The sequence below is a fragment of the Lathyrus oleraceus genome, chromosome 1, assembly GCF_024323335.1.
Source record: "Lathyrus oleraceus cultivar Zhongwan6 chromosome 1, CAAS_Psat_ZW6_1.0, whole genome shotgun sequence".
Taxonomy (NCBI): Eukaryota; Viridiplantae; Streptophyta; class Magnoliopsida; order Fabales; family Fabaceae; genus Lathyrus; species Lathyrus oleraceus.
The window spans coordinates 148,484,575-148,510,201 of NC_066579.1; the positions used below are offsets into that span (position 1 = coordinate 148,484,575).

The following is a 25,627-nucleotide window of genomic DNA, read 5'->3' on the forward strand; positions in this document are numbered from 1 at the left end:
TCGTTCACTAATTTTTAATATTAATTTATTTTTCCGGTTTTGAATTTTTAGTTTTTAAATTAATTTTTTTTTTGCGCGAAAGCGAAAGCACTCAGATACTGATCAACAACGCGACAGTGTGAGACCGGTATCCGATCAACAAAAATTAGATTTTTAATTACTAAAAACAGCGACAACGCTTTAGAAATTAATAAGGACTTATCAGTTTTCAAAAATTGTATCCTGTGGAGCGACATCATGACTTATACGGTTTCGAAGCATAACACAGGTTGCGCGAAAGCGAACAATGTTTTTAAATAAATATTTTCTCCAAAAAAACATTTTAAAGCAAAACGAAGTGCCGATATTTATCTGAGTCCTGAAAGTACATCGGAAATCACATTCCGGTCTCTATTTATTAAATTTTAAAACCACTGATATTTTACATTCATTCTCAAACCAACCAAAATTCGGTTAACCTTAGATTTACATAACAACAGTAGATAGCGATAAGATTGACTATTGTTCTTTATGGGTTCGATAACCTTTTATATTACCCCGATACATTTTGTGCACTTGCGAAAAACATCAAAGAGAAGGAAAACAATCACATCATTGCTTAAGTGCATTTGTGAATCTCTCAATCTATAAGCATAATCTCTTTTACGTTGAATTTTCTCCCGCCACGCAAAATAAACTCTATTTTTGAAACTTTGATAAAACTCTTTTTGTATGATTTTTAACTTGGGAGGTCTATTATTCTCATCCGATAGACACCACATATTCACCCAAAACCTTAAGGCATTGGGTATATGGGTCCTCTACTTATAAAATGCTTAACCTCCATTTTTCCAAGCAACGTGAGACTTCCAACTCACACTTGTATCTCAACAATCTCCCCCTCATGTGTGAGTTCATCCGCTTATATGTTCCCCCTTAAACAAAAGCTCTTTCATATGTAACACATGCATTACGGTTGATACTCTTACGATGTTAGATGCACTTCAACAGAACATGTCGTCTGACCACCATTACGTTAGGAAGACTTTCGATACAAGGAGTATGTCCCTTACTCGAACCATCGACTCTGATACCATTGATGGGTCATGAGGGGGGCAATCACATTAAGTAAAAAAGCAACCACACAAGTGAGAGACAACACATATTTATACAAAATCTTAAGATATTGAGTATATGAGTCATCTCATCTATAAAATATCCAACCTCTACTTTTTTAAATAATGTGAGATTTCCAACACACACTTGTACATTAACACGGTGTCCTTCTTCTCTAAATAAACAAATCAAGTTAGATTGAATTGATATTTATCATAGAAACACACAATTGATCCAATTCATTTTGAAATAATGATGGATTTGATTTTAAGTTTTTTGAGATTTTTTTTTGATTAGTATATGCATCTTACAAATATGAACATTAATGATAATAAAAAAAATCGTATAAGTCATATATTATGTTAAGTTTAATTAATTACAGGATAATATTAAATTAAGAATTAAAAAAGTAATATTATGTTGAAAATTATGCATTTTTTAATAAAAATATAAAATTAATTTTTAATTTTTTTTCCAATATAAATTTTCTATACTCCTAATACACAAGTTAGCATTATCCTTAATTCAATCATACAAATTGATTTCTAATTATATTTAGAATTGATATCCACCTAAATATAATTAAGTAAAAGACAACAAAATATGTATGAAACAAACACATTTGAGACATATCATACTTCATTTTATTTTTTGCTTTTTGTCTAGTCTAGTATGCACTTGCATTTAAAATTTCATGTTATCCAAATCCTAAGTCATGGGGACAAATGGGTGAGACGTGGATAAGAAGATGAAGATAGCCAAAGAATCCAAAAAATAATGGTTGGTTGGAACTTCAAACTTTCAACATCAATATTCAACTTTCTCTGTGATGATAACCAAGTAACTAGATTTTTTTACAACGTGTGGCTATCTTGTACTCTCTCCAACTTTTTTATTCTTTCACACCATAAATAAATTATAAATTTACTATGCCCTATTAATTTAATAATTAATACTAACTTCTTGATTTTAACTTTAACTTAATCCCTATTAATATCAAACTATAGTACTTACACAAATATAAAGTTAACATAATCCCTATTAATATCAAACTAGAGTACTTACACAAATATAAAGTTAAAAAAGTGACTTCGAATCTATAACTTACACATTAGTATTCACACAACATATGCGAATTCGAATCTACGACTTAACCCAAAAACTTAGGTGAAATTTTTAGGTAATTAAATTTCTTGACGAAAAAATTAATCTTTAACTTTAACAAATATAGATATTTCAAACTCATTTTATGTTTTATTATTTTGAAAAAAAATAAGAAAAATCAAATCCCATAAACCACAAACATAAACAAAATTTGATAACCTCAGAGATACCGTTTTCCTTTTGTAGCAGAAAATGAATTCACCGGCAATGACCTCCCAATCTTCCACCTTCGCCGTCTCCGTTTCTTCTATCGCATCCCCTCTCCGGCGCCGCCGCAACTTCCCCGTCGTACGCGCTCAAGGTAAACTTCATTCAATATCCTAACTTTTTTCGTACTCTTTTTTCCTTTTTTGTTTGTTTCTTATCTAATTGATTCTGATTTCGATTTTTTTGATGCCCCAGTTGCGTTTTACTGTGTATTTTAAATCAATGCTCTTAGTAGTGTTTGTTTAGTAATTGTTGTTTGTGGTTATTGTTTCATCACGGTGTTATCCATAAGATGTTTGTGGAAATGCTTCTGACTGAGTTTTGAAATTCTGAGTTTTCTTCCTGAGTTTATTTGGTACCTAGTGAATTGGGTTTTGATGTTGAACTTTATGTTGGATAAATTTGAAAGCTTTTTGGATTTTGGCAGAACTTTGGATATGCTGCACATTCCTTTCCTTGCATATGTGTAAACCTGTGGAGGTGTAAATAAGAAAAATAAATTAGTTTCCTTATGACTGATATTAGATATATAGAATTGCATCTCGTTGTTACCGCCTAGTAGTTTGGTTGTGAAACATTTTATGTAGAATGTTTATTTTAGCATGTACCGGTCACTAGGGCTATAGCAAAATAAAAGAAAGATACATGGAATTACAAAAATGAAATAATGATAAGTAATAATGTCAGGTGATTAATTGTTCTCATAAAAGGGTTGATTGATGATTCTAATTTTGTTAAAACAGACACTTTGTTAAGGAGGTCCGAGTGTCCAACATGCGCTGGACTCTCTTTTCTGGTTTTGGAATATAAAAACATTTTTTTGGGACTCCACATGGCTTGGACACGGCCACAAACCTAACCGACACTTCAATCCTTGCTAGTCATGAAATGAGACACAATTTGTACCAATGTTTTCATTCTTTTTTTAAATGACGATAATCAACTTGGGGAGGGATTAAAGCCCTTAAATCATTTAGATCCTTATTAAATTTTTGTTTGTAGATGGATGGACTGAAAATGAAAGAAATAGTTCAATAGTTAATTGTATATTCTTGTTTTGGAGTGTTTTTTTGTAAAGAAAGGGTGTTCAAATTGTATAATGATGTCTTGTGGAATGTTTTGGTGAGACTTGTTATCATAGGGAAAATGTAATACTTAACAAGTTCCAAGTTCTTTTGATATGATGATGAATGTTTAAGTCTTGATTCTCAATTTATATCTTTTTTTAAATAGTGCTTGTGTTCTTTTGATATGTGTGTGCTCATGCGTTTGTGCTTGTGTTGTTGTGTTCTATATTTTGGACATTGTCGATGTCTACCCGTTGAGTCATGTTTCCATGTATATATATATGCTTGTGCTTCATAGGTTATAATGACATTCTATATTAGAACCATTAAGCTAATATAAACTTGCAAATGATTATTGAACTAGTATGGCATGAGTTGTCTAGTATGGTATAAATATTTTAGAAAACTTTATTTATGAAATTGAAAGGTTATGTGCCTTTGAACTTTTTTAAGATATACAAATTTAGTGGGTGATTCAGTGTCGTCCAATGGCCCATTGACCGAAAACTTGTTTGAGGAAACTATGGCTGTATTTTTTATTTTAATTTCTGTTTGATTGTCAGTTTTCTGTGGCCAAATTTTTGTTGTGCTTGTGCTTTCAATTTCGGTGATTTGATTAAATTTCATTTCTATAGAAATAATGTGCTGGTTCTTTCAGTGGAACCATCTGATAAATCAATTGAAATTATGAGGAAGTTCTCAGAGCAATATGCCCGCAAATCAGGAACATACTTTTGTGTGGACAAAGGAGTAACTTCTGTTGTTATCAAGGTACATTCTCTATTTTTTACTCTGGCGTATAACTTCTTTTTAATATGACTTTATTTGCTTCATAGAATTTTTTCTTTCTCGCTTGAATAGCACTCATTACCAAAGAAAATTATGTTTCATATTCCATTAGTTGTTGCTACAAATCTAGTGGGATAGTTGGAATCTTGTAAGAATATCATAATCAAAACAATGGTTGCATCAATTTTGAACTTTTCAATGGATCATGGTTAGCCATGTGCTTTGTAAGTTTTGTGCAGAATGCATGAAAATTCTGTTTTCTTTTGGAAAAAGGAATTATTGAGAGAAAGGAGGGAATTCGGTTGATGTTTTGCTTAAATATTAAACCTTTTGGGGTGACAATTCAGTTTTTCAAAATCAACGTCACCTCACTTCTTGTCGGTTCTCATGATTGGCTATTTTTTATATCATTTTCTGAGTTGATCTTTATAAGTTTTGGTCTACAAGCTTCATTTTCTTTCTCTGGCTGGCTAATTTCTTTCAGAACTAAGATAATATATTTAGCCATGTCATTATAGGTATATAACACAGCCACCCGACACAACACTGGCACCAACATGTGGACAACAGTAATAATTGAGAAAGTTGAAGTGATTGAATGTAATCACATGTGTCAGTATCATATTGGTGTCAAACATAGACACATGGCAAACACCGAACTTGCCTTTAATCCGAAGTATTGGTGTTACATAGCATTATAAAGTTTTGATGATGATGATTATAAAACACTGTATTTGCAATATTATATTCTAATATATAAAGTACTTCTAGGAGGATTTTTGCAAAACATTAAGTTTCTTCTTTTGTTATGTAATGTTTTTAGCATGTTGATATTTTGTATTAATTCAAAATGCATCTTCTCATTATAGTTTTGTTCTTAACATCAAATTCACACCCTTGTCATAAATGTTCTTGTGGTTTTAGATCACCCTATTTGAATATTGTTTTCATTATTTTTAATGTAAAATGTCACTTTTATATGCCCCCTGTTGCACAGCTGCTTATGTGTATTGTTATCAAATATCCACCATGCCGGATATACATGGCGTATTTTGGACTTGCTGCAATGGTAAATATCGGCCAATATTGCAGGGTTTTCTGTTATAATCCGCTATAATGGTGCGGTAAAGTGCCCAATATGGTGGGATTTTTGGCTTCTTGCCACCTGCCATCGACAACGCTGCATGTGTCTGGCATTACGAACTAAACTTTCTGTAGATTACATGTTTTGAATTGCGGAATGTTGGGAATAGACAGTATAAAGTATCTAGCTTGGTTCATTATTCATAGTTCTCAATGTCAAAATTAAATTGATTATTTTATTAATTGTGTGATTAGGTTGTTTCTGAATGTGTAAATTAAAGTAACTAACTTACAATAAGTGTAAACTTTGGAACATCTTATTTGGAGAAACTAAGTCAAAGTTAACACCCTACTAAATATATAAAGGAAGGAAGCCTAATATTTCACACCTACACGTCTTCGGATGCAAGTGCTCTGTCTTTAATAACGGATTGGATAACCTTGTCAACACATAATACCACATTTGATTTCTAAGCCGGATTGTGCATGATTGAAAACTAGTTCAGAAAACTTTCCTGTATGTTTTTTTAGTGAAAAAAGCAAATATGGAAAATGAAAAAAAGTTTGTGAACCATCAACATTGACATGCTGGCATGAACCTGTATGAAGTCTGAAAATGAATTTTCCAGAATGTGGTTGTTAAGCAATATGAAACTTAAATTTGGAAAATAAACGTAGATGTGTCCGAATGTGCATAAAACTGATAAATATATATAGTCATTTACCCTGGTACTTCTTTTATTTGGAAAGGGAAAATTATTATCAGTGAGGATGACACTAATGATCAATTTACAACTTTCTTGTGTGGAATTTGAACTTAATCCCTCAAAGTTACAATATCAAACTCTTACCACTGGAATGGCGCATCATGGAAATTTACTTGTGTAATTAATATTCTTTTGAACTTTATTTCTATATTGGAACAGGGTTTGGCTGACCATAAAGATTCATTGGGTGCACCACTCTGCCCTTGCCGGTAAATACTTGTTATTTTACCTCATTGCAGAGAATTTTGTGTCTTTGTTCAATAGTTCTGGTAGCGTGCCACTAAACATAAGTTTGATCATAATTGATGTTTTCTAACTTCTTAAGCCTACATACAAAATCTGTGTTTTAGGCATTACGACGATAAAGCTGCCGAGGCTGCACATGGATTTTGGAATTGCCCGTGTGTTCCCATGAGAGAAAGGTAAGCACATCTCTACAACTAGCTTGAACTTTTTTTCTTCTTCTAAGACCTTAAGTTGTCAAGTTTGAAGCTACTTTAGCAAGTATCAAGTTGTATAACAAGCACTTGTTTTGTTTACATCAGTTGTTTTAACTTAATTGTGATTTTGTTTTGGTAGGAAGGAGTGTCATTGCATGCTTTTTCTCACTCCCGATAACGATTTTGCCGGCGATGAACAGGTAATTTTTTGATTCAGTTTGTCTGAATTTTGATTTTGCCCCTCATTGTTACTGATATTTATATGCAACATTTTCTTGTCTTGCAGACTATCACCTTGGATGAAATTAAAGAATCAACATCAAATATGTAACACAGATTATTGTGTATTAATGTATTTGTGTTAGTTGTTTCAATCTGTAACATTTGAAAAACAAGGGAAGAGTAAAATGTGTAACATTTATATATATATGTAGGTAATATATTTCTACCAAAAGTCACATGTATTTTTTTTCATTTATGCTCTTTATAAGTGGCCTAACCCATACTTTGTCACAAACTCTTCATTTCACAACTTGCTTTTTTTTTTGCTGCTGATACCAAAATTAAGCTCTATTTTAAATTAATCTAACGGCTGAGAGATCATATATTATTCATATCTGTTCATTATATAATATTTTCTGAATGTAATGCAAGTTCTAACAATCAAATTGTATTTAGAAGGAATGTATCATTCAACTTGATTGTAAAATCGTTTTGCAAAGTACTTAATAGAACATTCAACTTGATCATTCTTCAGTTAGATTGTAAAGTCGTTTTACAAAGTACTTAATAGAACTGTTAAAATCCAAATCAAATCAAACAATCTTCGACGAAATTGTTGTTGCTAGATTAATCCTACGGCAGAGAGATAAAAGAGATTGTATGTGATAATTTTTATATATTAAATGTAAGTTTGAACATTGAAATTGCACTTAAAGGCAATGTATCATTCAACATATTACACATGAAACAACAAGAATCAACAAGCTTTAACAGAAGGAGTACTAGGAGGAGAATTAGCAGTAGAACGAGATCCAGCTTTTTTGCCACAATCTTGACCATTACTCCTTGAAGCTAAAGCAGCCATAAACCTATTTTCCCAACTTTCATTACCAGTACCACTAGTTAAAGAAGAAGCTGAATCTCCTCTTCTACAGGCATGATCAGCAGAAAAACGATGCTTGAGACAAACTTTAATGTTGCAAGTTTTACATGTACTCGTGTTCGAAAACGTCAAAATCTCCTTGCAACGCTTCACGGGACAAATCGGTTTCTTCTTCTTGCTAGGGTCACACTTTCCTGAACTATGGTGTTTCTTTAAGATCGTCTCTTCGTTTTCTCCAACATCGTTTGTTATCTCCATTGACATGGAACATTCTTCGCAAACAACTACTTTTCGGCTGTTGTGGTCTGGTTTGGGACAATCATGAGACTTGTATGATCTGTGTTCTATACAGAATACCTGCCATTGCATATCTCATCAAATTAGTTAGCCAACAAATAAATTTTTGTAGACAATAAAGTCTTAGAATTTGAATTTAGATTGACCCGAACTTAATCCTACAATACTAACTTTTTAATATAAAGTAAAAATATATTTATAACCTATATAATCTATTATCAAATTTCACAAAAATTTATAAAAATTTACAAAATAACATAGTGGAGACAGAGGATGACGAATTGGTCTACTCCGCGAGGGTGAAACGGGTCTGCGAACCTTACACCTCTAAATACTAAACATTGTAAAAATTCTTGTTAATGACTCATAAAAAAACGGAATAACAGAATAGACATATTAAAGAGTAAATCTCAATGGACATAACCTATTTTTTCATCTTCAACACCTTAATAGATATCGAATAAACTCTGATATTAATTTAAAATTAAAGTTGAATTTAATTCAATTTTTTTAAAATATATTTTATTTTTTAAAAAAAACTAATCCAACAAAGCTAGGTATATTCTAACCCCACATGAAGAAGAGCATGCTCCTATGTCTCAATTCAAACTTTCATAGCCAAACCAACCGTGAAAGTTTGCAAAATTAACTTATAAGTTGATGATTGATACTCTCAATAATAATCATATCGTTCAATAATCTCATGTTGATTTAAATTTTTAAAATTATTTCAAGATTTTTTTTAATCCTAGGGTAAAAGGAAATATTGAAAAAGACCGTAAAAGAAAAAAAAAAAACCTGTTTGCAACCATCACAGGTGAAAGGAAGGAAATCGAGCTGGTGGCAATCGAGAAGTTGACAGTGTTTACCCAAATCTGGGAAAGCTTCTGTTCCACCAGACGCCATAGATTGATTCTGAATATTTTGTGTCTTTTTATTGTGAAATTGAAAAGCGAAAAATAGTAATGAATGAATGAAGAAAAAACAAGGTGTATTTATAGGTTTGGTTGATATAACGAAGAAAACTTGGGGCATAAGCCAGATTTTGATAGGGGTTACGTATATGACACGTAATCTCAAAATAGAACATTCTAGTTATAACCGATAATTAGGAGTTCTATTTCGGCGTCTACGCGCTAATATTACAATAGGTTTCCTTTTTTTTAAACAAAAAAGAATAATTGTATTTATTATTTTTCTTAATATTTTAGGGTTCTCCTTCATTGTTTTCATGTGGGAAGTTTATTGGACCGGGTTGAAAAAGGGTTGAAGGGTTTCTTCTGGCCCACGGGAAAATTTTATTCTACACCCCAAACAAATATCTCTTCATCTCTATAATTTATTCGAGTTGATCATTATGTTCTTGTTTAAAAAGTTACATTTAGAAAATCTTTGTTGTTTTTCTCATTTGTCTTTCAAGAGATCTGATCCACAAGTGAGAGTGAGAGTTGAGAGAATTTCAAGCAATAGTATGTAGCAGAATACTTATAATCCATGCAAATTTTCAAAACACATTTAAGTAATTCAGTCGTTCTTCAATTAATTACTTAAGATTGAGTAATCTGATCCATATTTATTTTTTTTTCATTATCAGGTTACTTAATTTTGTTTGATCCCGTAGTCATTTTTTTCATTGAATTACTTAAAAGTAAGTGATTCGATATTTTATTTTTTTGTCAATATTAGATTACTTATGTTTGAGTGATATGATGTATTTTTTCTTAAAATTTTGATTTTTTTTACTATTGGTGCATGTGGGAGGATGCGACAATAGGATCATTCAGTGTGGACATAAAGGACAAGAAGATTTCCAAACTCAATAGGAGATGGATGCACAATAAGATAAGGAAGGTGCACCTGAGGAGTAGCAAGATAATTTTTCAGGAGGTTCATACGACACGCCTCTTCTAGTATGTTACGAGCATCACGTTGCTCGTTGATTATGACACAAACAGGTGGATAATTATTTTTTCTTTGTTTAAATAATCTTAAATTTTAATTATTATTTATGTTATATAATGTAGACTTTAAAGTGTTTTTACGAGCGAGGTCTGAAAAAGGGATTAAAGGTTGCAACACATGGGAGAAAACTAACATAATGCGTTCCGGTGTATCTCCCACCCGTGATACAAGGTTGGTTAGATGGCTCTGGTCTATCTTCACTCTAAAGAGCCATTTTTAAGATGGTTGATCCTAACCTTATCTCATAATTTGTGAAGAGGTGGCATCTAGAGACATTGTCATTTCATATGTCATTTAGTGAAATAACGATTACTTTTGACAATGTTCCAGATCTACTTGACCTTTCAATTAAGGACGATTTCTACGATTATCCAATGAGTATCAATGAATAAGGTGACATTTCTCTTGTTGTGGAGTTATTGAGAGTGACCATAGAGGAGACTATACTAGAGACTCATACTTGTAAGGGTTCATATTACAGGCTAGCGTGGATTTATACTCTATTTGAGAGGCATCAAGGTCTTAGTCAATTCGACTATGTTCCCATGACTTATATATTATTGTTGGTCGGGTACACTATTTATGCAGACAAGAGTGTTACTCTTGTAAATACAAAATATCTACCATTATTTAGAAACTTGTCAACTTGTGGTACATACAATTGCGGTGCAGCTTCGTTGGTCACCATGTATAGTTTTCTAGAAGATAGGTATGTGTCTGCTTCTAAGATGGATACACCCCTCTTATACATGTATTTATATATTTATTTTTATTTATTCATTTTTTATTTAAATTTAGTATTGATAAGCGAGGAGAGAGTCAGATTTCAAGTAGCAATGTTAGACTTCCTCAATATATGAGTTAGGTATATAAGTAAGGAACGTGAAGTCATTGTAGGAAAGAAAGTCAGACTAGGATACCCTAAACTTACAAGAATCACATTATACTGATTTTTTATAACATAGCTTGTATTTGGTTTTGTCATCCATTTCTCTCGTGCATGAGGACCCAAACATGGTATCGTCAAGGATTCTCTCACTTCTTATAAGTGTTCTCCAAATAACTTCTCATAAAAACTTGGTTTACCAAATATTTCTTTATCCAGGTCATGACGGACCATGGGCCAACCATCCTCACCATATTCATGCAATGATACAATGGCTCAAAACCCACAATTTTCATTAGCATCAATATTAACTATATCATCAATATATAGCCTAATATGTTCAATAAATTGAAACATGAATTAATTTTGAGATGGTTACTTATTAGATGATTGCTTCTTAGAAGATTGCTTTTGAGATGATTGATAATAAGAAGATTGAGGTAGTTGTGTGCATGGCTTCTTTGAATATCTTTGAGAATCAGAGCATGCTTGGTCAACATGCTCATGATTTTAAAGGGCCTGATAAACATCATATCCCATAAGTTTCTTCCCTTTCTCCTTCACTCCTTTTTTGGTTTTTACTTTATTTGATGGTGGGCACATTGTGTTAGGAGTGAATATAGGAGTAGAAAAATGGTCTAGAGGGGGGGGGGTGAATAGACCCAAATAAAAATTTAAATTCCATTTACAAAAATTATAAGTGTTTTAAAAAATAATTACGAGCGGAAGATTTGATGTGAAAATGTGTAAATTCTACTATTCAAAAATTATACTATCAATGTTTTCACAAACACCAAAGATGAATATGATGAAACACTAGGTATTCAATTGATTAGATTGTGTATGTGTTTACACAATGATTCAATGTGAAGAATTTTAATCACCCATTCAACTCAACAAGGTATTCAATTATTTATCAGAATTTTAATCACCCATTCAACTCAACAAGGTATTCAATTCCAACAAAATCTAATGTTTACGTAATAAATCATTATCAGTTAAATCAACAATAAACTACGCTAGAATAGAAATACCTAAGCATACAAATACTATGAAATAAAATGCAAGAGTAAGAGAGATAGATGACACCGAGACTTATAATGCTTCGGTGTTCATCCTCACTTTGCCTACATGCACTATTCAATGGTTTCCCATTTGAACATGCATAATTCCTTTATATTTGACAAATATTTTCAAGATTTCATACAATCACAAATCCACAATACAACTGAGAAAATTAAAATCTCCTACCTGGATCTTGACTTGTATATAACGCAATGCTAAACTCTTTTACGTAATCTTTACTCGATTTACACTTCTTGAACCTTCCAATATCACCAATCTGCTATAAGCCTTCGTGTGTAGCAATCAACCCCTTGATCCTAACGATTCCTTGAGTGATAAATTATCTGAAGATTTGAGAAGAACTCTACCTTATCTGTAGCATTCCAGATAGTCACTACTAAGGCAATTCTGGAGAGAAGAACCTACTTCTTTTCAATGGAATTTTGTTATCACCATTGACAATCACCTAAATATTGAAAACAACCTGGAAATCTCAATCAAATCTTAAGAAATTATTAGTTATAAGAACGCGCCTCCTTCAATCAATTACAAATCTCTCATTATCAAGATCTAAATCAAACTGAAGTTGAAGATGTAAGAATTTCGTTGCAAGAGTTTGAACTTTCAAAACAGAGGAAATTGATTTTTCACTAAATCACAAAGTTGATTATGGTATTATTATTGTATAAAAGATTACAAAAAGTTTTTATATGTGCTTGAAATTAAGCACTAAAAAAGGTTGAAAAAGTCAGCTAGATTCAAATCAAGAACAATTCATGATTTGAATAAAATGAACAAGTGAAGTGGAATAACAAAAAAACAGAGTTTTAACCCATTTTTCAGTTGATTCGAATTAGAGGAAGGTGCGATTCGAATCAAGGACATCATGAGTTGAATCATGTGGAAAATTTAATCAGAATCAAATGCAACAAGTCCAATTGGAAAATGCTGAAAACTCTCTGATTTGAATCATGTATAATATTTTATTCGAATCAAATCAAGCAAAGGTGCCAGTAAGAAATTGATTTGAATCATGTGTAAAAATGATTCGAATCAAATGGTTAGAAAATCCTTGGTTTGCCTTTATTCAATTTGATTTGAATTAGAATGTGTGTTTGATTTCCATGATTCAAAGCAAACACATAAAATCTCAAATTTTCATATTTTTAAAAGCACTTTGAGATTTTCCTTTTTATCCTACTCAAATAAAAATCATAAAAGGTTCTTATTCCACGTACTCATGCAATTGACTAAAACCATCATGATCAAGATCAAACCTAACCAATGGTTTATGCATGCTAAAAACAAATATTTTCAAACTTAATTACGAGAAGTGTACTCATGAAGGAGAATCAATTATCGAAAGTAAACCAAAGATGAAAGTGACAAGACAAGCAACAAAATAACCATATTGGGGCACTCCCCCTGAATGTTTTAGGGACATGCAACTACATTCTCCCCCTTTGTGATGTTTGGTAAGCTTTATCTTGGAATTGAGTCGTCTTTGAGTATAACACAAAAAATGCTTATGCTCCCCCTAAAACATTGCACATTTGCACACAAACCACACACAACATAAAAATGCATAAAACAATTTTAGACTTATTACAACTTCTCCTCCTTTGACAATATCAAAAAGTGATAGATCGAAATGCTTCTAAAACCAAGTAAACAAGCACTAACAAATAATTTCAATGGACATATGAGCTAAACAACTAATAAGCATATACAACAATAAAGATCATATACAGAACACGGAGATGGACATGTCTTAAGCAACACAATGCAAATAGACATGTAACACCAACATTCAATAGCTAACAATTAAGTGATTAAAACTAGTATGTCAAGGAATGCATTAACAATCATAAATAATGCATGAACAATTATACAAATGCTCAAACGCACATAATTAACAACACACGTTTAACAAGACTTAAATGCAAATAAGAACAATCAAAGACATAAGATAGAGATGAATGTGTAAGATAAGGAGGATATAAGCATAATAATGCACAACTCTAGAACAAATACATAGAATGATGTAAACCGAATACAAGAGTTATAGAGACATACCATTATAGTTCGGTAAAAGTTATGAATTGCTACAAAATAATGTTAGTGAAAACAAAAAAAAACAATTTTTTTTAATATATATATATATATATATATATATATATATATATATATATATATATATATATATATATATATATATATATATATATATATATATATATATATATATATATATATAGCAAATGAAACTAAACAAAATCCTTATTCTATTTAAGGCACAAAGAGTCTAAGACTATCAAATCTCTACAAATCTTGTGAAAGGGATCCTATGACAATGGTTTTGTTCAAAATTTCAGCAAGCTGACTTTTAGTGTCTACGTATTCGAAAATAATATCCCCTTTTTCACATGATCTCTAAGAAAATAGTGTCGGATCTCAATGTGTTTGGTCCGTGAATGAAGTACCAGATTCTTAGTGAGGATTATTGCACTAGTACTATCGCACTTAATCGGAATGCAACCAAGTTTTAAATCATAGTCTAATAATTGTTGCTTTAGCCATAAGACTTGTGCACAACAATTACCAGTGGCTACATATTCAACATCGGTGGTAGAAAGAGAAACAATATGCTTCTTTTTATTGTGCCAAGAAACTAAACAACTTCTAAATAAGTGACAGGTACCACTAGTACTTTTTATATCCAACTTGCACCCCATAAAATTGGAATCAGAAAAATCTACTAAGTTACAAGCACTACCTTTAGGATAACAAAGACCGTGATGGGAGATTATGTTAAGATACTTCAAAATATGTTTTATGATCTTAAAATGGGAATCCTTAGGTGATGCTTGATATCAAGCACACATGTGTACACTAAACATGATATCTTACCTACTTGCGGTTAAATAGAGTAAGGATATGATTATACCTCTATAACTAGTTACGTCGAAATCCACTTCTCTTTCATCTTTGTCAATAAGCACATTTGAAGACATATGTGTTGAGAAAATATTCGAATCTTTCATATCGAACTTCTTGAGAAGCTCTAAACAATATTTTGTTTGACTTATGAAATTTCCTTCTCCGACTTGCTTGATTTGTAATCCTAAGAAGTATGTTAGCTCTCCCATAAGTGACATCTCAAATTATCCCTGCATCAAACTTGCAAATTCTCGACAAAGAGATTCATTAGTAGACCCTAAAATAATATCATATACATAAATTTAAACTAAGAGAATATGCTTTTACTTATGTCTTATAAATAAAATGGTGTCCACTTTCTCACGATTGAATCTTTGTTTGATCAAAAATCCACTCAATCGGTCATACCAAGCTCTAAGAGCTTGTTTGAGACCATATAGAATTATTTTCAACTTAAAAACATGATTAAGATTATTGTGATCCTCAAAACCCGAGGGTTGTAAGACATACACCTATTTGTTTATGTGGACATTAAGAAAAGAATATTTAGCGTTCATTTGGTAAAGCTTAAAGTCTAGGCAGCAAGCGAATTGCAAAAGGAGTCTAATAGCTTCTAGACGGGCTACATGAGCATAAGCCTCCTCGTAGTCCATTCCTTCAGCTTGACTATATCCTTTTGCCACTAATCTTGCTTTATTTATAGTAATTATACCATTTTCATCCATCTTGTTCCTAAATATCCATCTTATGTCAATGGTAGATTTATCAACCGGATATGGAACAAGGTCCCAAATGTCGTTACACTTAAATTGGATTAGTCCTTACAACATAGAAAGTAACCATTTATCGTCAAGTAAAGCATCAAATATCAGTTTAGGTTCAATATGAGAAATGAAAGTAGAGTACTTACAAGAATTACTAACCTGTGACCTAGTACTTACTCCCATTTTGATGTCTCTCAGGATTTGATCTAGCGGATGATCCTTTGTGATTATCAAATCTTGAGGTAGCTGGTTCGAGGTCTCTTGTTTTTCATCCTCATGTAAGCTTTCCTCTTTATCTTCCATAATGTTCTCATCCTTTATTAAAGGAGTAGTATCCTCTTTGGAACTCTCATTATTGATCAATCTTTCTGTTATCATACCTGAAACATCAGAACAAATATCCTTCCCCGTCTTTTGGGGTGAGGACTCATCAAAAGCAACATAAATTGACTCTTCTACAAAATGATTCTATGATTTTAAACCCTATAAGTTTTACTCGTAGATGAGTACCCTAAGAATATACCTTCATCAGATTTTGTATCGAATTTACCAAGATTGTCCTTTCCGTTATTTAAAATAAAGCATATGCAACCAAAAACACGAAAAATAAGAAATATTAGGTTTTCTACCCTTAAGTATCTCATATGGTTTCTTTTCTAGGATGGATCGAATGACCACCCTGTTTAATACATGACATACGGTATTAATCACATCCACCCAAAAATACTTAGGTAGGCTCATTTCATTTATCATAGTCCCAACCAATTCTTCCAAAATACAATTTTTTTTCTCTACAACACCATTTTGTTATGGAGTTCTTGGACATGAGAAATTATGAGCAATTCCATTTTTGGTGCAAAAGTTTTGAAATTTATGGTTAACAAATTCACCACCATCATAACTACGGAGAGTGATAATTTTAAAACCAAAAAAATTTTGGACCCCATTTGGCAATCATCACATAATTTGTCTTTCAAAAAATTTATTTTAGGAAGACCAACTACTAGATTTTTGGATGATATTTTATTTAACAAGTCAAAATGCACATGACTTAAGCGCTTATGCCATAACCAAGAATACTTACTCTTAGATACTAAATGTGAGTGCACTTTCCTTTTAGAAATATTTAGAGTGATGTCAAAACTAGGACACTTAGTGTTTGTGTATATTGGATCATATCCTCTGTGTCTAGATGTCCATTTCAACCTTAGGACACTTAAAATCTGTTTAGAAATATTTTTACAAGTTAAAATTAGGATTTTATGTGAAAAACTAATTTATATGTCGACACATACTAGCTAGAGGTCTACACATACTGATGATTTTGCAAAACCAAAGCCTTTTTTCAGTATGTGTCAACACATAAGCATTTAAGGTCAATGCATATGTCTTTCAGGTCGACACTGTTAGCTCATATTTTCGACACCCACCCTAAATTACCAAAATTGGAAAATATGCACAGCTGGTTTTGACTAAGAAGTAATTCGACCAGCTGGAGGAGAATCAACTTAGCTGGTTGGATAAAGATCAAGCTCATAGCTGAGATTTCGGAGCGGTTCTTTAAGAAGTGGTTGAAAAATGGTTTTCGATTAAAGATTCAAAATTTAAATAAAGGAGGGAAGTTCACCTTCGTCAGAAACCGCAAGAGCACACGTGGAGCAGGATGAGCGAATGTCGGGCGCCACGTGTATCGACGCGATTGAAGGGCCATCAAAGCGGTTATTTCAATCCAGTATAAATATAGGATCTTAGTGTTAGAAAATGGTGTGTCAAAATTGTGTACAAAATCTGCAAATTTACTAAGTATTCGTGTGAAGAAGAATTGTAAAATGCAGAATGTACATTGTCTACACCATTGTTATTTATTTCAAAGCAATCTAAATTTGTCTTTACTTTATTTCCAGAAACATTCTTCCTTGCTTCCTCCTTTCAAACACTTTATTTTTACTTTCGTCATTTGCAAATTTAAGATCCTTTCGTTCCTTTCTTCACCCTCAACGTTTATCTTACAGTGTTAAGATTCTAGTACTTGCAAACTTTACTTTACTATTTTTGTCAAGCCTTTATAATTCCTGTCATGTATTTCATTTTTCTTTATTAGTCATAAATGCCAATTCAAGACCTTTATTTTCGTTTAAGTGACCCTTCGTTTTTAATTGTCTTTAAAACTCTGATCTGGCGTCTAGTTTTGGTCATTTATTACTACCACGTTTACGAGATACTTAGCACATATCCTAGGATCAATCTGATCGATCCTGCGAGTAACCAAATTTATAAATTTGGAAGATCAGCGGTTGTTTACCAATTTTCAAGGTAAACAAATTGGCACGCCCAGTGGGACCAATGCTAACGTCACATATCGTGTAACAACCTGTGATTGCTAAGATTTGTTTGGGAAAATATTCGTTGTATGCTTTTAAGAAGTGGTAAAATAGCCATAAACGACGTCCCCTGCCGAGGGATTGGGTAAGAGAGAATAAAAAGCCCACGTTTGAGGAAGACTTCACCATTAACCAGATCCCACAAAATCAAGGGGGAGTAGTAGTACCCCCTAGGATTGAACCACATGTACCCAGAGAACCAAAGGTGTTAATGGTAAATAGGAATCAAAATGTTGATGATGTCATCGACAAGTTAAACAAGGACATGTGGCAGCAGATAACAACCTAGCAGCTATAGTCGAAAGAATTATGGTTCGAAATGGGGTAAATTTTGGCCTTAGAAGACCAAATTATATGTCACCTTTAGCAGAATATATCTTACAAACGGATGCACCCCTGAGGACCAAAATCCCCAAATTCACCAAGTTTGTTGGGGATACTACTGAGTCTAGTGTTAGACACGTGGCGAGATATTTAATCGAAGCTGGAGATATGTCAAATAACGAGAGCCTTCAGATGAAATTTTTTCTAGGTTCTCTTACAAAGAATGCTTTCACATGGTTCCCAACTTTGCCTCAAAACTCGATCCACTCATGGAACCAACTGGAAAGAATGTTCCATGAGCAGTTATACATGGGGAAAACAAAGATAAGTTTGAAAGAGTTGGCTAGTGTCAGACGAAAATTCACTGAGCCAATCGATGACTACCTCAACATATTTTGACTGCTCAAAGCCAAGTGTTTTACGCAAGTACCAGAGCATAAACTGGTCGAAATGGGCGCTAGGGGCCTTGACTATTCGATTAGAAAGAAATTGGACACTCAATATCTGAGGGATATGGCCCAATTGGCTGACAGAGTTCGACAGGTGGAGCGTTTAAAAGAAGAAAAGGCTAGGACGAACAAAGGTAAAAGGGTAACCTATGTCGATTTCAGGAAAGATGACGAAGATTCATGTCATGAAGTCCCAGACTTCGACGACACTGAGATCGACCTTGCTGAATTGACACAAGGGCCACCTTATACATGCAAAGTTCTAGCTCCTTCGAACGGGAAAAACCCTGTCGAACCTGAAAAGAATGATAGGTTTCCTAATAAAACATATACCTTCGACGTTACAAAATGTGACGAAATTTTTGACTTACTAGTCAAAGATGGTCAAATAATAGTACCTTCGGGGTGCTAAAGTACTCCCCTTTAGAACAAAGAAAGAAACGAGGGTTTTGTAAATACCATAGTTTTGTGGGTCATAAAACATCTCAATGTTTTCTTTTCAGGGATCTGGTGCAGAATGCCATCTAGGAGGGAAGACTCGAGTTCGGTGACAAGACATGGAGTCAGATGAAAATCGACTTCGATCCTCTACAAATCATTGAGGCTCATTACACTAAGCCAGAGGAGGTGAATTTCATTGAAGTTGCTGATGATTTATGTATGACCGAAGTTACTTAAGACTTTGTCAATGGGCTTGTCCTGGTTAGAGTACATGAGTACTTCGAGCAAGCACCTCTTGGCGATTTCACCCAAAAGGGTACAGAGGATGTCGACAAAGAAAATGTTGAAGCCTCAGATGTCGAGGGTGCTGAAAATTCAAAGTTAGTGATGATCACTAAAGAAACCGCTGATAATTTCATTCAGTTGGACAAGGCCACTGATGGCCTTCAAAAACAATTCCAAAGGTTGAATATTACTAAGGATATCCACATGGAAGTTAATATGGTGGAGTTATCTCGAGAAGTCTCCATGGAAGTCGATGATGATTGTCGATAAGAAGAATATAACAAGGTTGCCTTCCCTCAGGAGGAAGAAACACTGTCAGACTTCCTTCAAAGGTGCCAGGAAAAGAAATCGGAAGTTTTGCTATGCCCTAGGTGCAGTGTTGTCTTCGACAAAAGGGCAACTCAGAATCTGGAAGGAGTTAGGAGAGTGAATCACCAAAATGGCCGTAAAGCCATCCACAATAATCAATTGGGTAATCCAGAAAGGCTTTTTGATCCCAGGAGATATCCTGATCCCAGGCGCCCCATGGTGAAGTTGAGCGAAACCAAGCAAGCTGGGCAAAATTTCCAACCCATGACCTTTAAGCCAAGCATCGAAGGATCAGATGGGAAATAGGTCAAGCAAACTGAGGGTAGGAAACACGATCATGGAAAGTGGCAGAACTTCGAGGTTGAAAGAGGTTCGTCATTGGCTTACCGACAAGAATTTCGGTCCGACAAAAGGACTGCACATGTGTCCAAAAACTATAAAGGAAAGATTCTTATGATGAGATCTCAGTGGAGAAGAGAGCAAAGAAGGCGAAAGGCCAAAAGAGAAGCTGGTGAAATGGACCAAGCTGAATTAACTACCAACGTGATGGTGAAGAAAAAGGATGGCCCCAGCTTCACCAAAAGAGATCCCAAGATTTCAAGTAAGGCGACCGGAGAAAGTCAGATGGCTGCCAAAAATGAGTTATTAACTGACAACTTTGACTCTAGTTCAGAGGATTCTTTAGACATTTTAGTCGGAGTAGTATCCATGATGCCCAGAGAATTCGATCGAATCACTGAAGTCGATGATAATGACAGTATCACCGAGAAGGAAATGGCCACTCACAAACCGGTATGTTACTATGTAATGAACAATGACCGTGTCAAGGAGCAGAATTCCTTTTTCGAGAGACCTAGTGAAACCATGAAGAGTCACCTGAAACCCCTCTTCATCACTGGAAAAGTCGAAAACATCCTAGTTAATAAAATACTGGTAGATTATGGAGCAACTGTGAATTTGATGCCGCATCGCATGTTGGCAAAAATTGGCAAATATGATACTGATGCCAAACCTCATAATATGGTGCTAACCAATTATGAAGGCAAAGTAGGTTCTACCCTGGGAGCTATCCAAGTCGAATTGACTGTGGGAACGGTCTCTAGGTCCACAATGTTCATGATTGTGGAAACAAAGGCAAACTACAACTTGCTGCTGGGAAGAGAATGGATCCATGAAGTTGGAGTTGTCCCATTTTCGATGCACCAGAGGATTATAATTTGGCGCCCATATGGTATCGTCGAAAATATAGAGGCATATCAGGGGTACTTTAAGACCCCTATCAATCATGTCGATAGGCTCCAATTTGACAAGCACTTAGCCACTATAACCCCTTGTGATTCGGCTGAGTTTGCATTTACCCCTGATTATAACGCCTATTAATCCTTATCACTACACCGCCACTATGGTTTCCGGTAGGACAGAGAGGTAGTAGGCGAAGACGACTTCGGATACTTAGGAGTAGCCGGAATTGACCCCACAGGGTGGGGAAGTGAATTCAATGATGATGACTGACTTTGCAACTTTAAAGAGGACTTCGACTTACATAGCCGAAAGCAAGCAACAATTGGCCTTAGAGGCCAAAGTAAAACATATGACTGTCGAAGCTAGTGAAGTTCCTCCACCAATAGGTCCCGGGAAAGACTTTGACCCAAGACCACCTGACGAAGGTCAAGACGAAGAACAAGACCAGAGGCTTGATGCGATCTACGACGACGAGCCTTTGGGTTTCGAGAAGGACCCGCTAGCAACATATATTAAGATGTTGGCTCAGGATCTCCTCGAAGAAGTGGACTTGGGAGAGGGGGTAATAAAAAGGCCAAATTACATCAGCGCCAACATTCATCCTCAACTCAAGATCGAAGTGGTCCAGTTGCTGAGAGAGTTTAAAGACTGTTTTGCATGGGACTATGATGAAATGTCTGGTTTAAGCAAGGAGCTGATCTAATTAAAACTGCCAATCAAACCTGGAAAGAAGCCGATGAAGCAGAATCCAAGACGATTTGCTCCAGCAATACTGTCGAAGATCAAGGAGGAAGTTGAAAGGCTTCTCCGTTGTAATTTCATTCGCACAACCAGGTATGTCGAATGGTTAGCTAACATTGTGCCAATCATAAAGAAAAATGGTACGTTAAGGGTTTGTATTGATTTTAGAGATTTGAATACTGCAACCCCAAAAGATGAGTATTCAATGCCAGTGGCGGAAATGTTGGTCGATTCTGCCACAGGCTATGAATATCTAAGCATGCTTGACTGATATTCTAGGTATAATCAAATATTCATCACTGAAGAAGATGTCCCAAAACGGTATTTCATTGCCCCGGAGCCCTAGGCACTTATGAATGGGTAGTGATGCCTTTCGGTTCGAAGCCAGTGAAGTTCCTCCACCAATAGGTCCCGGGAAAGACTTTGACCCAAGACCACCTGATGAAGGTCAAGACGAAGAACAAGACCAGAGGCATGATGCGATCTACGACGACGGGCCTTTGGGTTTCGAGAAGGACCCGCTAGCAACAGATATTAAGATGCTGGCTCAAGATCTCCTCGAAGAAGTGGACTTGGGAGAGGGGGTAATAAAAAGGCCAACTTACATCATCACCAACATTCATCCTCAACTCAAGATCGAAGTGGTCCAGTTGCTGAGAGAGTTTAAAGACTTTTTCACATGGGACTATGATGAAATTCCTGGTTTAAGCAGGGAGCTGGTCGAGTTGAAACTGCCAATCAAACCTGGAAAGAAGCCGGTGAAGCAGAATCCAAGACGATTTGCTCCAGCAATACTGTCGAAGATCAAGGAGGAAGTTGAAAGGATTCTCCATTGTAATTTCATTCGCACAACCAGGTATGTTGAGTGGTTAGCTAACATTGTGCCAGTCGTAAATAAAAATGGTATGTTAAGGGTTTGCATTGATTTTAGAGATTTGAATACTGCAACCCCAAAAGATGAGTATTCAATGTCAGTGGCAAAAATGTTGGTTGATTCTGCCACAGGCTATGAATATCTAAGCATGCTTGACGGGTATTCTGGGTATAATCAAATATTCATTATTGAAAAAGATGTCCCAAAAATGGCATTTCGTTGCCCTGGAGCCCTAGGCATCTATGAATGGGTAGTGATGCCTTTTGGTTCGAAACCAGTGAAGTTCCTCCACCAATAGGTCCCGGGAAAGACTTTGACCCAAGACCACCTGACGAAGGTCAAGACGAAGAACAATACCAGAGGCTTGATGCGATCTACGACGACGGGCCTTTGGGTTTCGAGAAGGACCCGCTAGCAACAGATATTAAGAAGCTGGCTCAGGATCTCCTCGAAGAAGTGGACTTGGGAGAGGGGGTAATAAAAAGGCCAACTTACATCAGCGCCAACATTCATCCTCAACTCAAGATCTAAATGGTCCAGTTGCTGAGAGAGTTTAAAGACTGTTTCACATGGGACTATGATGAAATGCTTGGTTTAAGCAGGGAGCTGGTCGAATTGAAACTGCCAATCAAAACTTAGAAAGAATCCGATGAAGCGGAATCCAAGACGATTTTCTCCAGCAATACTATCGAAGATCAAGGAGGAAGTTGAAAGGCTTCTCCGTTGTAATTTCATTCGCACAACCAGGTATGTCGAATGGTTAGCTAACATTGTGCCAGTCGTAAAGAAAAATGGTACGTTAAGGGTTTGCATTGATTTTAGAGATTTGAATACTGCAACCCCAAAAGATGAGTATTCAATGCCAGTGGCGGAAATGTTGGTTGATTCTTCCGCAGGCTATGAATATCTAAGCATGTTTGATGGGTATTCTAGGTATAATCAAATATTCATTATTGAAGAAGATGTCCCAAAAATGGCATTTCGTTGCCCCGGAGCCCTAGGCACCTATGAATGGGTAGTGATGCCTTTCGGTTTGAAAAATGCAGGGGCAACCTACCAAAGGGAGATGAGTTCGATCTTCCATGATTTCATAGAAACTTTTATGCAAATCTATATAGACGATATTGTTGTTAAGTCTATTTCAGGGAAAAGTCATATAGACCACCTTCGAATATCTTTCGAAAGAATGAGAAAATATGGTCTAAAAATGAACCCTCTAAAATGTGCTTTTTATGTGCAGGCTGGGGATTTTCTAGGTTTTGTGGTCCATAAAAAAGGGATCAAAATAAACCAGAATAAGACCAAAGCCATCATGGAAGGAAAAGCGCCATCAACGAAGAAAGGTTTGCAGTCGCTGTTGGGTAAGATCAATTTCTTAAGGAGATTCATCTCAAACCTTAGTGGGAAGACACAAGAATTTTCTCCTTTGCTTCGACTCGACAAGGAAGTGTTCGAATAGGGGCAAGCTCAACAAGAAGTGTTCGATACGATTAAAGCGTACTTGAGCCACCCACCAATCTTAACGCCACCTTGTAGAAATAAAAGTATGAGATTGTACATATCTGCATTTGACAAAACCTTAGGGAGCATGTTAGCACAAGAGGATGATAATGGTGCCGAAAGAGCCATTTACTACCTCAATGGGGTTTTAAATGATGCAGAAACTAGGTATAGCATGATCGAAAAGTTATGTTTATGTTTATATTTATCCTGTACAAAATTGAAGCATTATATCAAACCTACTGACGTGTATGGTTCATCTTACTATGATATTATTAAACATATGTTGTCCAAACCAATTTTGCATAGTCGAATTGGGAAATGGGTGTAACACCTCAAAATTTGCCCTCCTCTCTTGGGGCTAGCTTAGCATATTGCATTTCATTTTTTAGGGCATTAGGCATTACATCTTTGCATATCATGTGGAAACAATGAGCAAGTCATCCTCCTAGGTCTTTCTCAGAAGATGGAGAGGGTAAGAGATGCAAGCCTAAGGGTCTCATGAATTGATCACTAGCCATCTGAGGGTTTGTGCTTCAATTAGGGTTTTCTTGGTTCCTCAAGGAGATGGGGTATTATCTTGGTTGAAATGGTGCATCATCATCATCATAGTTCATTATTCCTGATCAGATTCCTTGGGATTAGGGTTTTGACCTCTGGTCAACCCTAATCAGTTGCATTGTGCCAATCAGGGTTTTTCAAGGAGATGAGGTCTTTATTGATGTGGAGATCATCATGTGGTTTTGTTGAGCTTATATAAGCTAGGGTTTCATTTTGGAGCCATTTCATCAAGAGATTGAGGCTCAAATTCATCTGTGCATGACCAAGTCATCTATCAACTACAAAAGTCAACTGCATGGTCAACTGTTGGATTTGGAGGTGGGAAGTGATTAGAAATACTTCATTCATGTTCAAACAAGTCTCATTTGACATTTTAAACATCAACATTGAAGAAAATAAAGTCAGGATAAAACTTTCCAAAAATAGTAAGTGACCTGTAATTTGAAATTGCCAAAAATGGAAAGATTTTCAACTCAAGATTACATCATCAAGAAATCTTCAAATGAAATTTTGTTGAACATGAAAGTTGTATATCTTTCTCTACCATTTCCAAAAAGTCCAAGATCATCAATTTCTCATGTGTGGTTAAGGAGATATGGATCAAACATGGCCAAGTGAACATTGAACTTCAAAGGGGCATAACTTTCAAACCAAAACTCCAAATCAAGTGGCTCTTTTTGCATTGTTCTTGTCTTAACCTCTAGTTTCCAAATTTGACATTACATGACATGCATTACATTCACATAATTATTTGAAAATTCAATTGATTTTTGGAGGGAAAAATGAAATTCAAAATTGGTGAATTATTTGCACATGTGACCATCACCATTGGCTCCAAAACAGGTTTTTGAGTAAAATTAAGGCCAAATTCGTACTGTTCATCCATGCA

General features: G+C 34.8%; 2 protein-coding genes across 2 annotated transcripts; one reads left to right on the forward strand and one right to left on the reverse strand.

The window, feature by feature from the left end:
- Positions 1–2,239: 2,239 nt before the first annotated feature.
- On the forward strand, positions 2,240–7,129 carry LOC127123074 (ferredoxin-thioredoxin reductase catalytic chain, chloroplastic). The gene is made up of 6 exons (XM_051053337.1): positions 2,240–2,560; positions 4,192–4,304; positions 6,332–6,381; positions 6,523–6,594; positions 6,752–6,812; positions 6,899–7,129. The coding sequence occupies exons 1-6, from the start codon at positions 2,452–2,454 to the stop codon at positions 6,941–6,943; spliced, it is 450 nt and encodes a 149-aa protein (XP_050909294.1). The 5' UTR covers positions 2,240–2,451; the 3' UTR covers positions 6,944–7,129.
- Positions 7,130–7,481: 352 nt separating this feature from the next.
- On the reverse strand, positions 7,482–9,023 carry LOC127123065 (zinc finger AN1 domain-containing stress-associated protein 12). The gene is made up of 2 exons (XM_051053327.1): positions 8,813–9,023; positions 7,482–8,074 (listed from the first exon to the last, which is right to left on the reverse strand). The coding sequence occupies exons 1-2, from the start codon at positions 8,918–8,920 to the stop codon at positions 7,592–7,594; spliced, it is 591 nt and encodes a 196-aa protein (XP_050909284.1). The 5' UTR covers positions 8,921–9,023; the 3' UTR covers positions 7,482–7,591.
- Between the last annotated feature and the right edge of the window lie 16,604 nt (positions 9,024–25,627).

Bases quoted from the DNA above. Each gene is read 5' to 3' on its own strand.
- LOC127123074 (XM_051053337.1), top strand. From the start codon at position 2,452: ATGAATTCACCGGCAATGACCTCCCAATCTTCCACCTTCGCCGTCTCC. The intron at 4,305-6,331 runs GTACATTCTCTA...ATATTGGAACAG, and splicing joins TAACTTCTGTTGTTATCAAG to GGTTTGGCTGACCATAAAGA. The intron at 6,813-6,898 runs GTAATTTTTTGA...CTTGTCTTGCAG, and splicing joins ATTTTGCCGGCGATGAACAG to ACTATCACCTTGGATGAAAT.
- LOC127123065 (XM_051053327.1), bottom strand. From the start codon at position 8,920: ATGGCGTCTGGTGGAACAGAAGCTTTCCCAGATTTGGGTAAACACTGT. The intron at 8,075-8,812 runs GTTTTTTTTTTT...ATGCAATGGCAG, and splicing joins CCTGTGATGGTTGCAAACAG to GTATTCTGTATAGAACACAG.